This window comes from Schistocerca piceifrons, chromosome 2, assembly GCF_021461385.2.
Source record: "Schistocerca piceifrons isolate TAMUIC-IGC-003096 chromosome 2, iqSchPice1.1, whole genome shotgun sequence".
In the NCBI taxonomy this organism is placed as follows: Eukaryota; Metazoa; Arthropoda; class Insecta; order Orthoptera; family Acrididae; genus Schistocerca; species Schistocerca piceifrons.
Genome location: NC_060139.1, coordinates 443,062,946 through 443,077,618, shown reverse-complemented (window position 1 = coordinate 443,077,618; position 14,673 = coordinate 443,062,946). Strand labels below are relative to the sequence as shown.

Sequence of the window (14,673 nt, the reverse complement as noted above, 5' to 3'; positions counted from 1 at the left end):
AGTTGTGCCACAAACTTCTCTTCTCCCCAATCCTATTCAATACTTCCTCATTAGTTATGTGATCTACCCATCTAATCTTCAGCATTCTTCTGTAGCACCACATTTCGAAAGCTTCTATTCTCTTCTTGTCCAAACTATTTATCGTCCATGTTTCACTTCCATACATGGCTACACTCCATACGAATACTTTCAGAAATCACTTCCTGACACTTAAATCAATACTGGATGTTAACAAATTTCTCTTCTTCAGAAACGCTTTCCTTGCCATTGCCAGCCTACATTTTATATCCTCTCTACTTCGACCATCATCAGTTATTTTGCTCCCCAAATAGCAAAACTCCTTTACTACTTTAAGTGCCTCATTTCCTAATCTAATTCCCTCAGCATCACCCGACTTAATTCGACTACATTCCATTATCCTTGTTTCGCTTTTGTTGATGTTCATCTTATATCCTCCTTTCAAGACACTGTCCATTCCATTCAACTGCTCTTCCAAGTCCTTTGCTGTCTCTGACAGAATTACAATGTCATCGGCGAACCTCAAAGTTTTTATTTCTTCTCCATGAATTTTAATACCTACTCCGAATTTTTCTTTTGTTTCCTTTACTGCTTGCTCAATATACAGATTGAGCAACATCGGTGAGAGGCTACAACCCTGTCTTACTCCCTTCCCAACCACTGCTTCCCTTTCATGTCCCTCGACTCTTATAACTGCCATCTGGTTTCTGTACAAATTGTAAATAGCCTTTCGCTCCCTGTATTTTACCCCTGCCACCTTTAGAATTTGAAAGAGAGTATTCCAGTCAACATTGTCAAAAGCTTTCTCTAAGTCTACAAATGCTAGAAACGTAGGTTTGCCTTTCCTTAATCTTTCTTCTAAGATAAGTCGTAAGGTCAGCATTGCCTCACGTGTTCCAGTGTTTCTACGGAATCCAAACTGATCTTCCTCGAGGTTGGCTTCTACTAGTTTTTCCATTCGTCTGTAAAGAATTCGTGTTAGTATTTTGCAGCTGTGACTTATTAAGCTGATAGTTCGGTAATTTTCACATCTGTCAACACCTGCTTTCTTTGGGATTGGAATTATTATATTCTTCTTGAAGTCTGAGGGTATTTCGCCTGTTTCATACATCTTGCTCACCAGATGGTAGAGTTTTGTCAGGACTGGCTCTCCCAAGGCTGTTGGTAGTTCTAATGGATTGTTGTCTACTCCTGGGGCCTTGTTTCGACTCAGGTCTTTCAGTGCTCTGTCAAACTCTTCACGCAGTATCATATCTCCCATTTCATCTTCATCTACATCCTCTTCCATTTCCATAATATTGTCCTCAAGTACATCGCCCTTGTATAGACCCTCTATATACTCCTTCCACCTTTCTGCTTTCCCTTCTTTGCTTAGAACTGGGTTTCCATCTGAGCTCTTGATATTCATACAAGTCGTTCTCTTATCCCCAAAGGTCTCTTTAATTTTCCTGTAGGCGGTATCTATCTTACCCCTAGTGAGATAAGTCTCTACATCCTTACATTTGTCCTCTAGCCATCCCTGCTTAGCCATTTTGCACTTCCTGTCGATCTCATTTTTGAGAAGTTTGTATTCCTTTTTGCCTGTTTCACTTACTGCATTTTTATATTTTCTCCTTTCATCAATTAAATTCAATATTTCTTCTGTTACCCAAGGATTTCTACTAGCCCTCGTCTTTTTACCTACTTGATCCTCTGCTGCCTTCACTACTTCATCCCTCAAAGCTACCCATTCTTCTTCTACTGTATTTATTTCCCCCATTCCTGTCAATTGCTCCCTTATGCTCTCCCTGAATCTCTGTACAACCTCTGGTTCTTTTAGTTTATCCAGGTCCCATCTCCTTAAATTCCCACCTTTTCGCAGTTTCTTCAGTTTTAATCTACAGGTCATAACCAATAGATTGTGGTCAGAGTCCACATCTGCCCCTGGAAATGTCTTACAATTTAAAACCTGGTTCCTAAATCTCTGTCTTACCATTATATAATCTATCTGATACCTTTTAGTATCTCCAGGGTTCTTCCATGTATACAACCTTCTTTCATGATTCTTAAACCAAGTGTTACTTATGATTATGTTGTGCTCTGTGCAAAATTCGACCAGGCGGCTTCCTCTTTCATTTCTGTCCCCCAATCCATATTCACCTACTATGTTTCCTTCTCTCCCTTTTCCTACACTCGAATTCCAGTCACCCATGACTATTAAATTTTCGTCTCCCTTCACAATCTGAATAATTTCTTTTATTTCATCATACATTTCTTCAATTTCTTCGTCATCTGCAGAGCTAGTTGGCATATAAACTTGTACTACTGTAGTAGGCGTGGGCTTCGTATCTATCTTGGCCACAATAATGCGTTCACTATGCTGTTTGTAGTAGCTTACCCGCATTCCTATTTTCCTATTCATTATTAAACCTACTCATGCATTACCCCTATTTGATTTTGTGTTTATAACCCTGTAGTCACCTGACCAGAAGTCTTGTTCCTCCTGCCACCGAACTTCACTAATTCCCACTATATCTAACTTCAACCTATCCATTTCCCTTTTTAAATTTTCTAACCTACCTGCCCGATTAAGGGATCTGACATTCCACGCTCCGATCCGTAGAACGCCAGTTTTCTTTCTCCTGATAACGACATCCTCTTGAGTAGTCCCCGCCCGGAGATCCGAATGGGGGACTATTTTACCTCCGGAATATTTTACCCAAGAGGACGCCATCATCATGTAATCATACAGTAAAGCTGCATGCCCTCGGGAAAAATTACGGCTGTAGTTTCCCCTTGCTTTCAGCCGTTCGCAGTACCAGCACAGCAAGGCCGTTTTGGTTATTGTTACAAGGCCAGATCAGTCAATCATCCAGACTGTTGCCCTTGCAACTACTGAAAAGGCTGCTGCCCCTCTTCAGGAACGACACGTTTGTCTGGCCTCTCAACAGATACCCCTCCGTTGTGGTTGCACCAACGGTACGGCTATCTGTATCGCTGAGGCACGCAAGCCTCCCCACCAACGGCAAGGTCCATGGTTCATGGGGGGAGAAACGATAATATCGGTAATAAATATCCCCCCCCCCCCCCCGCAATGCACTGTACAGTGGTTTGCGGGATGTACCGTGTGTCTCTCTGAAAGCCGTCAGGAGCATTTCCTCTGGTGTTTCTGCAGATATTTGCATTTTCGATCATGCAACTTGCTTCTGGAGTCAGCCCAAACAAATACAGCTCATCACGTCTTTTATACGATGCCCAGTGTCGACAGAAAGCGCCGGTTTGTTTCCCGTTAGCAACAAAATGATTTTTAAATCGTAATTTTACGCGCTAATTCGTTGCAGTGGCTCCAAGTTAATCTAGTGCGATATTCGTTTCATCAGCATGTTTTATCTGGGACATCAAAACACAAGGAACAGCCAGTACTCCAGCAGCGAGGAGCGACTGAGCAGCGCTGCTGCAGTCGGCACAGGCCTGGGCGGAGCTGCCGCTACTGGGGCACCGGCTGCTCTGGGTGTTGTACTGTCCCTGCTAATACATACTGTCAAAGCGAATACCGCACTGGATTAATCTGGGATCGTTCTATAGAATGAGCACGTAAAATTCGTCTTCAAACATCATTTTGTTTGTAAAGGGAAGCAAACCGACTCTTTCTGTCGACACTGGGCGTCGTATAAAAGACGTGATGAGCTGTATTTGTTTGGGACGACTCCAGAAACAAGTTGCAAGATCGAAATTGCAAATATCTGCACATACACCAGAGAAAATGCGACTGACGACTCTTAGGAGATACACCCTGTATAAGTAATGAATGTGTCGCTGCCAGTATGCAGAAGTTACAGCATCAATTGATTAATATTGCAGCGGCGCTCGAGAAAAAGGATGAATAACGTTATCGAAGGTGAACAACATTTCAAATAACAATCCCATCAGGGTGAGATACCAGCAACGAGGTAATATCAGTGGACGCAACCTTTTAACAGGCTAATGATAACGAGAACAGTGAGACAGTAATGAATTCTGACCAGAGAGAGGCTTGAAATAACTCTGCAGTGTGCTTCCCTTGGTCACCGACGCAATCATCACTGCGCTATGGGTGGTGGACATCTCTCCCCTATACACGACGCGTATGTCGGGTTCTCATATTCTTGGGAGTAGGCACATGTGTTGGGACACAGCGTATTTACTATCTGATTCCGTTCACTACTGCACTACCGTGCGCAAACACATTCGAACTTGGCTGTTATTGAACCGTGTGATAAGGCTGCCCGTCACTTAGTCCCGGCTGCATAAACGCGCTACGCCTTCTACGCAGACAAACGAAAGTGGAGCAGGGGAAAAAAGAAAGAAGGAAACCGGAGTTCAACGTCCCGTCTCCGACGAGGGCGCTAGAGGGCGAGGCCACTTAGCCAGCCTGTTTAGTACTTCTTTATAATGCTAATGTAGCTAGATTTTCTGAAAAAAAGGAGCAACGAACAGCCATGGCGGCTGGAAAGGGAAAGTCCCATTCGCTGCACGCACTGCTGATGTGATTGTAAAATTTGTACTGAAGACATAGCAATCGTTCTCTGTAACAATAGACTGCATTTGCAATGAATTTCAACCTTTTTCTCTATTAATAAAAGAGAAAAATACCACTATTCTCCTGGTCTCATTCCCTGTTCTCTCCTCGAAGAGGAACACAAAAATCCAAAAGTGAACAATAAAAGGTTTGAGATCTACAGTTAAACTAAAATTTAACTACTTACAAATTTTGTCACTTTAAAATCATTCCTAATCATTGTCACATTTCACTTTAAAAACGTTGTGTTACGATCTTTGTTGAATATTTCCTCTTCTCTCTCACATGCCGACATGCACCAGGGGGTTTAAGGGGAGCCGGAGGTGCCTATGCTGTCCATGTTAAAATCACTAAGTTTGAGGAACATTTATGAATAAACTACCAAATAGAAAAATTTGAAATTTTTACATATAGAGTGGTTTAGTATTGCAGGTATGACAGAGGGATTTTGGAGTATCTTTTCTAGTTTCCTTCCAATTATTTTTTTTATTAATGACCCAATTTTTTTTACAAATAATTGCTTTATAATTAAACTGAAATGAACCTACTGAACATATTGCCAAATGGCTGTGTTACAATGTAAGTTTGACCACTAGGAGTGCTGTAAAAAAATTTCATCTCTCTAGCTTGAGTGGATTTTGAGAAAATGTTCCTTATATTCGAAAAATTCTAATTTACGGGAAATGGCTATCAAAGTTTCTCAATACATTCCTGCACTATAGGATGGATTATCAGGGTCTTCTTCTTCATCCTCCAAAAGTTTCCTCTTCTGTCTTCTTTTCTGAACTGTTGTTCCATCATACTTCATATGCCTTTCTCTTCTTTCTGCTCCTCTTATCCTTTCTCTGTCAATATTTCTTAGTGCTCGTACAGTGTTCACCCCAGCTGTAAATCCTAATGCCTTCAGAACTTCACACTTCGCACTGTTCCCCTGGTTGAAGGTTGCTATTGCATCATAAATGCCAAAGTGCAGTGTTTTTATACTTACAAACGCCCTTTTAGGAATCACTTGCCAATCAAATTGTTTACGCTCTCATTAGGATTCTGCGTCTTTCCGTGTAGACATTTGTGTAACAATTCTGGCTGTGCTAAGTCATGAAAAAATGGTTTTATTGCATTTATCACAGCTGCTGGCAAACCATGTTTGTGATCATAGTCCTTTCTTGCATTATCTACATCTACATCTACATTTATACTCCGCAAGCCATCCAACGGTGTGTGGCGGAGGGCACTTTACGTGCCACTCATTACTTCCCTTTCCTGTTCCAGTCGCGTATGGTTGGCGGGAAGAACGACTGCCGGAAAGCCTCCGTGCGCGCTCTAATCTCTCTAATTTTGCATTCGTGATCTCCTCGGGAGGTATAAGTAGGGGGAAGCAATATATTCGATACCTCATCCAGAAACGCACCCTCTCGAAACCTGGCGAGCAAGCTACACCGCGATGCAGAGCGCCTCCCTTGCAGAGTCTGCCACTTGAGTTTGTTAAACATCTCCGTAACGCTATCACGGTTACCAAATAACCCTGTGACGAAACGCGCCGCTCATCTTTGGATCTTCTCTATCTCCTCCGTCAACCCGATCTGGTACGGATCCCACACTGATGAGCAATACTCAAGTATAGGTCGAACGAGTGTTTTGTAAGCCACCTCCTTTGTTGATGGACTACATTTTCTAAGGACTCTCCCAATGAATCTCAGCCTGGTACCCGCCTTACCAACAATTAACTTTATTTGATCATTCCACTTCAAATTGTCCCGCACGCATACTCCCAGATATTTTACAGAAGTAACTGCTACCAGTGTTTGTTCCGCTATCATATAATCATACAATAAAGGATCCTTCTTTCTATGTATTCGCAATACATTAATTTGTCTATGTTAAGGTTCAGTTGCCACTCCCTGCACCAAGTGCCTATCCGCTACAGATCTTCCTGCATTTCGCTACAATTTTCTAATGCTGCAACTTCTCTGTATACTACAGCATCATCCGCGAAAAGCCGCATGGGACTTCCGACACTATCTACTAGGTCATTTATATATATTGTGAAAAGCAATGGTCCCATAACACTCCCCTGTGGCACGCCAGAGGTTACTTTAACGTCTGTAGACGTCTCTCCATTGATAACAACATGCTGTGTTCTGTTTGCTAAAAGCTCTTCAATCCAGCCGCACAGCTGATCTGATATTCCGTAGGCTCTTACTTTGTTTATCAGGCGACAGTGCGGAACTGTATCGAAAGCCTTCCGGAAGTCAAGAAAGATAGCATCCACCTGGGAGCCTGTATCTAATATTTTCTGGGTCTCATGAACAAATAAAGCAAGTTGTGTCTCACACGATCGCTGTTTCCGGAATCCATGTTGATTCCTACATAGTAGATTGTGGGTTTCCAAAAACGACATGATAATCGAGCAAAAAACATGTTCTAAAATTCTACAACAGATCGACGTCAGAGATATAGGTCTATAGTTTTGCGCATCTGCCCGACGACACTTCTTAAAGACTGGGACTACCTGTGCTCTTTTCTAATCATTTGGAACCTTCAGTTCCTCTAGAGACTTGCGGTACACGGCTGTTAGAAGGGGGGCAAGTTCTTTCGCGTACTCTGTGTAGAATCGAATTGGTATCCCGTCAGGTCCAGTGGACTTTCCTCTGTTGAGTGATTCCAGTTGCTTTTCTATTCCTTGGACACTTATTTCGATGTCAGCCATTTTTTCGTTTGTGCGAGGATTTAGAGAAGGAACTGCAGTGCGGTCTTCCTCTGTGAAACAGCTTTGGAAAAAGGTGTTTAGTATTTCAGCTTTACGCGTGTCATCCTCTGTTTCAATGCCATCATCATCCCGGAGTGTCTGGATATGCTGTTTCGAGCCACTTACTGATTTAACGTAAGACCAGAACTTCCTAGGATTTTCTGTCAAGTCGGTACATAGAATTTTACTTTCGAATTCACTGAACGCTTCACGCATAGCCCTCCTTACGCTAACTTTGACATCGTTTAGCTTCTGTTTGTCTGAGAGGTTTTGGCTGCGTTTAAACTTAGAGTGAAGCTCTCTTTGCTTTCGCAGTAGTTTCCTAACTTTGTTGTTGTACCACGGTGGGTTTTTCCCGTCCCTCACAGTTTTACTCGGCACGTACCTGTCTAAAACGCATTTTACGATTGCCTTGAACTTTTTCCATAAACATTCAACATTGTCAGTGTCGGAACAGAAATTTTCGTTTTGATCTGTTAGGTAGTCTGAAATCTGCCTTCTATTACTCTTGCTAAACAGATAAACCTTCCTCCCTTTTTTTATATTCCTACTAACTTCCATATTCAGGGATGTTGCAGCAGCCTTATGATCACTGATTCCCTGTTCTGTACATACAGAGTCGAAAAGTTCGGGTCTGTTTGTTATCAGTAGGTCCAAGATGTTATCTCCACGAGTCGGTTCTCTGTTTAATTGCTCGAGGTAATTTTCGGATAGTGCACTCAGTATAATGTCACTCGATGCTCTGTCCCTACCACCCGTCCTAAACATCTGAGTGTCGCAGTCTATATCTGGTAAATTGAAATCACCACCTAAGACTATAACATGCTGAGAAAATTTATGTGAAATGTATTCCGAATTTTCTCTCAGTTGTTCTGCCACTAATGCTGCTGAGTCGGGAGGTCGTTAAAAGGAGCCACTTATTAACCTAGCTCGGTTGTTGAGTGAAACCTCCACCCATAATAATTCACAGGAACTATCCACTTCTACTTCACTACAGGATAAACTACTACTAACAGCGACGAACACTCCACCACCGGTTGCATGCAATCTATCCTTTCTAAACACCGTCTGTACCTTTGCAAAAATTTCGGCAGAATTTATCTCTGGCTTCAGCCAGCTTTCTGTACCTATAACGATTTCAGCTTCGGTGCTTTCTATCAGCGCTTGAAGTTCCGGTACTTTACCAACGCAGCTTCGACAGTTTACAATTACAATACCGATTGCTGCTTGGTCCCCGCATGTCCTGACTTTGCCCCACACCCGTTGAGGCTGTTGCCCTTTCTGTACTTGCCCAAGGCCATCTAACCTAAAAAACCGCCCAGCCCACGCCACACAACCCCTGCTACCCGTGTAGCCGCTTGTTGCGTGTAGTGGACTCCTGACCTATCCAGCGGAACCCGAAACCCCACCGCCCTATGGCGCAAGTCGAGGAATCTGCAGCCCACACGGTCGTAGAACCGTCTCAGCCTCTGTTTCAGACCCTCCACTCGGCTCTGTACCAAAGGTCCGCAGTCAGTCCTGTCGACGATGCTGCAGATGGAGAGCTCTGCTTTCATCCCGCTAGCGAGACTGGCAGTCTTCACCAAATCAGATAGCCGCCGGAAGCCAGAGAGGATTTCCTCGGATCCATAGCGACACACATCATTGGTGCCGACATGAGCGAACACCTGCAGATGGGTGCACCCTGTACCCTTCATGGCATCCGGAAGGACCCTTTCCACATCTGGAATGACTCCCCCCGGTATGCACACGGAGTGCACATTGGTTTTCTTCCCCTCTCTTGCTGCCATATCCCTAAGGGGCCCCATTACGCGCCTATATTTGCACCAGGAATCTTTTGGGCACAGGTTGTGTTGAGGGTATTCATTGGAAGAGGCAGTATGAAGGAACAGTGCTCACACTGCTTTTCGCATGTCACTAACATTACTAGTATTTTGCCTTATAGCATACCCATAGTATCTCTGTAGACGTTCAATCACCTCATCAGTAAGCCTGCCTCTCCCTCACTGAGCTTACTTGAACCCAAAGTTTGTTTGAGCCTTCGAAGCCGTGCACCCATACGCTTTTGCACATGCCCAATGCATTCCAACTTTTCAACTTCAAATTCATTTCCATATGGTTTCAGTTCCTCTATAGTCTTGAAACCTTTGGAGTCACCATCCCCAAGGTAGTATTTGTACCTAACGTTGTATCTGGGAACTGAACGTTCAAAAATTTGTTTCACTCCATCCACTTCCATTGCTCCACTTGATCCACTAAAATTTGCCTCACAGCTCCCACTGTGCCCTCCTTTGATTTTGTTTTTGCACCTACAATGTTTTGATAATATTGCAACATCTATCACTTTTGCACTATCACCACAAGTAGCAGTTACAAACCCATTCAGGGATTTATGACCCCTCTTTTGCCAGGAACCATCTAATGCCACTACCAAATCCCTAGAACCACCGTTCATTTCTACAGATTCCTCCACTGCTTCCTTCATGGTTTTCAAAGCCACATCTTCAACAGAGGATCCTACCTGTTCACAGTAGTACCCAAATTTGCTTGGAGGCGATGGCAAGTTCATAATACCACAAAACAGTTTACCAGCAGCAGACCCTTTTCCAATGGATCGAAGACCATACACAAGTCGAACATTCACATCAAACACTCTAGATCGTCCATCTTCACCAAAGAGACTGGCATGTGAATTGTAGAAAGTCACTTGATACTTGCAACATGCACAGATTATCTTTATCTCACAAGCTAAACCAAAGTGCTTTGTTATCTCTAGTCCCACTCCTACACTTGAACACATTTTGCACAGAACACTTTCTTTCAGCACAGAAGATAATAATCCAATATTCATTACTTCGTTAATATCATCACTGTCACTAACATATTCACGAAATCTGTCACTTCCACCAGTCAGCTTCTTGCTAGAAGATGTTACAGGGCTATGGCCGGCCATGTGTTGCTTAGCAGAAGAACGCACTGTTTCAGTAATTGTAGTATCGCAACTTGGTATTAGTGTTAATTTTCTTTTCCCTACGTTCTTCCTCTTCTTATATACACGGTTACTAAAACATGTCATCATAACCAGAACAACGCTTTACACAAGAAGTATAATACTACCAACAACAGGCGCAACACTGAACTAATTCGAAACGGTAAACAGCAAAGAGACGATGTTCCGCGCTCTTAGCGCTTCATTTGTCACAGAAAACAATGTAGCCAACCCTTGCACACTCGCTGTATGCGTAACATAAGGCGCTGTATGCGTAACAGGCCGAGAAAATCCCAAGCAGTTCGCCAGGAAGTCATGAGAGGGTGTTTGATGCATTCAGCGGCCTCCCATTTCCTCTGCAGGCGTGGGGGGAAAATGGTAATAACTCCACTTCTAGGGCGAGTAGAACAATAATTCAAAGTTTACATTAAAGAGGAATGTTCCAATTAATTTTCGGTAGCAAAAAAAAAATCGTAATTTTTTGGATTTGACCACCTCCGGCTCCCCTTAAAACCCCCAAGTGCGTGTAACAGTACATGTGTATCTCAGTGGTGCCTCCGAGGCTTATAATTCATTCCGCTGGTCCTGTAGATACTCGGATATCCGTTAACCAAGGCGGAACGGGCAGGGGGACGTGGTTTCATTTGTTACCACCGGGCCTCGGTAATCTAACAAGGACAGATGTATTTGCAGGCAGACTGCAGTAAATCTCGTCTACGTATACAGCAGCATCAGCTTGGAAAAAAAGCATAAAAACTTTCCCTATTCTATGGCTATACAAGTGCAATTGCATCAAGCATGTGTATAAGCACCGGTTTTACGGGTATTTCATGGAGATTACTTTTTTGTGGCAATTCATCGTACCTGTTTCCCGCCCCCACTCTCCCTCTCTCTCTCTCTCTCTCTCTCTCTCTCTCTCTCTCTCTCTCTCAGTACTGCTAATTGAAACTACTCATTCTTCAAATCTGTAATAGCAATTACATCCAACAACCAAGGAACAGACTGTAATAATAACTGAAATAGTAATTTGCATCATCAAAGTAGCTATGTACGTGTTTTCCATTTGGCATAAATAATTAATCGAACAATCGACCAAAATCATAAAACAAAGAATAAATAGGATTAAAATAAGCATGTGCGTAGGTTATGTGGCAACCGGACATTGTTGTAGCGCATCACGTACGACGCTGCAAGCTTCTCCTTCGCATTCGTTTCTGAGACTGCCGACAACCTACCTTTTATGTGGTAACAATTTTTACATCGGCGGACATATTGTCAAGCAAGGTAGCGCAGGTAGTTAGTTCACTGGATGACAACGGTTCAAATCGCCTTCCGGCCATCCAGATTCAGGTTTCCCGTAAGCCAAATCGCTTAACGCAAAAGCTGAGATGGTTCCTTTTAAAGGGCACGGCCGATTTTCTTCCCATACTTCCTTAATCAGAGCTTGTACTCCCTCTTTAAGACCTCGTTGTCGATGGGACGCTAACCAATATCCTTCCTTCCCCGTGGAACGTATTGTGGAATATCTGAAAATAAAGTTGGACATTGTGCTGTTTCACAGAATTTCCAGCTTGAAAGGTGGCTGGAAATATAACTCGCTGCTGCAAATTAAATCATTGTAACAATTATTGTTATTGAAGAAATTCTGCTTTTTCAGGAGAGTTTGGAAGCTCTGGAGTGGGACTTGCCATTTCGCAGTCGCTGATCCTCACCGGTATGCTTCAGATCGGGATAGTCCAGACGACGGAAGTCATCAGTCAGATGACGTCAGTAGAGCGAGTTATTGAGTACACCAAGATCCCAGCAGAAGGCGCGCTTGAATCAAATACAGGTAAGCAAATAGTTCCGAGTATGTGGACTGCCCCAGAAATCGCATTACTTGTAGAAAAAAAACAGACAGCTTATCTACCCATTTTGTACCACACTTTTACGAACCCATAAGATATGCTGGTTTCATAGTGCCTTGATGGCCTGAACAGCTTGTGATACTTCTCTGTGCCTGATAATTAGTGGATGACACCGGATGAGCACGTACAAGTACATTAGAAATAGCCGTAGCCTGCTATTCGGCGGTGTTACAGATCCGTTGCTTAGCGCTGAAGTTCAGAGAATCTGGAGGCCAGATCATCAAGGTGAACTCATCACTACAATAACTATCCTGAAATCTACATTTACATCTACATCATACTCCGCAAGCCACCTAGTGGTGTGTGGCGGAGGGTACTTTCGGTACCACTATCTGATCCTCCAACCCTGTCCTACTCGCGAATAGTCCGTGGGAAGAATGATAGTAGGTAAGCCTCTGTATTGGCTCTGATTTCTCGAATTTCCTCCTCGTGGTCACTACTACGCAAGATGTATGTGGGAGGGGGGGGGGGGGGGAGTAATACGTTGTCCGACTCCTCCTGAAAAGTTCTGTCCCGAAATTTCAATAACAAATCTCTCCGTGATGCCCAACGTCTCTCTTGTAACGTCTGCCCGTAGAGTTTGTTTAGCATCTCCGTAATGCTCTCCCCAGCCAAACGATCCCGTGACGAAACGCGCTGCTCTTCTTTGGATCTTCTCTATCTCCTGTATCAGTCCTACCTGATAGGGATCCCAGATAGATAAACAGTGCTCAAGAATCGGGCGAACAAGCGCCTTATAAACTTCTTTCGTGGATAAGTTACATTTCCTTAAGATTCTTCCGATGAATCTGAGTCTGGTGTCTGCTTTTCCCACTATCTGTTTTATGTGGTCATTCCACTTTAGGTCGCTCTGGATAGTTACGTCTAGATTTTTACGGCAGACGCTATCTCCATCAGTTTGTCATCAATATCGTAGCTGGACAGTTGATTTCGCAATGTTACGAATGCGGCAATGTACTGTTGCTAAGCAACCAGCTGAAATATTCTTTATGAGGCTCAGAAAATACATCTCGTGAAAGGATGTGATAATATGGATGTAATCCATTACTTCCACGATTCTTCTACAACAAAAACAGGTTCGAAGGAGATGCAGGAGATATTCCCCTCTGCATAATACTTATGACTTCACGATTAAAACCTTCCTAGGCTATCTTTACGAAAATTTTAACTATAAATATTAATTAACGTGGTGTAACTACTACTTTTCATTGCAAGAATTGTCGAATATCGTTAAATTATTTTCCATTCCATTTTAGAGATCGCAGTTGCTCAAATATCTCGACAGATAGAAAATACTAAACAAACTATCACTGCAATGAGCGATTAGGGAGACCCATGGCCATTAGCCTGTTTACCAGCATTAAGTGAGGTCTCTCTCTATATATATTGCAGCCTTCTTCGTGTCTCTCGTGTAGAAACCGCGAAGTCAAAATTAGGGTAATTACAGAGTGCTGAGTGGCATTTAAGCACTTATTCTTCTCGCGCTCCATACGTGAATTCAACGGGAAGAAGCCGTCACAACTGATATAATGGAAAGTATCCTCTGTTATGCACTGCCATTTTGCAGCGTGTAGATGCAGATTTAGATGTAGATATACATGTACAGTCTAGACCTGATATGTTGCAACTTTATTCATTATGAAGTAGAAGGAATATACGGAGTGTCCCAAGTCTGCAGCTTCAGTATTATACAGATGGTAGAGGATTCTACTTTGAGGTAAGGAACTAATGAGATGGTTTGTATATGAACAAGTAAAGCCTGATAGAAAGATTTACCCAGCTTACCTATTGTTCAAAGTGACAACCGTCCTCCTCATTGTTGGCCAATGTATTCTCGGAACTGAGCTCTAGGTTTATCATTAGTAGCGAATACTTCCGCAGCTTCTTTAATGACAGCGCTGTATTCTCTGCTCCAACAGCACAAATTTCAACCAAATTGGGTACACGTATCCGTTACTGTCAGGCAACAATCGCTGTGGGGGGTAAAAGCCACCTACTTATCATAGTTCAGGGGATATGGCGTCATAAACTGTGAGATGCTTGAGAAACTACCACATTGTGCTTGACATTTAAATTTATTGCTTCGTTGATACTAACACTGTTCTTCACATATTTAGCTGGTCAATATCCACATATGCCGCTAAATGTACCTACACAAATAAATCGTTGTACGACTCGTAGCCCAAGGGATATGACGTCATAAATACTGAGACGCGTTGTGCATGCAGTTTTAATGCATTTGTTCTTTACTACTAAGACACTCCTGTAGTTGAGTTAACTTAAGGAAATCCCTGGCACTTGACAGCGTTTTTGACAGCTTTTCAACTGCGAAGCGGCAGTAGGCGGAAACGGTAGCCGTCTTCTATACGTGTAGAGTTATGAAGAGGCGTTGCCATAGATACGCTTACAGAATCACGTGAAGCAGCTGCTCCCAGCGCACGGAAGCTGTGCGGGTTGATGTGTCTTAATTTGGGTA

General features: G+C 43.0%; 1 protein-coding gene across 1 annotated transcript in view; it reads left to right on the top strand.

The window, feature by feature from the left end:
* The window catches only part of LOC124774916 (ATP-binding cassette sub-family C member 4-like), a 296,627-nt gene that overhangs the window by 245,465 nt on the left and 36,489 nt on the right, over nucleotides 1–14,673 (top strand). The window contains exon 20 of the mRNA XM_047249591.1: nucleotides 11,948–12,121. Coding sequence (XP_047105547.1) covers nucleotides 11,948–12,121 — 174 coding nt within the window. The remainder of the gene's footprint in view (nucleotides 1–11,947; nucleotides 12,122–14,673) is intronic.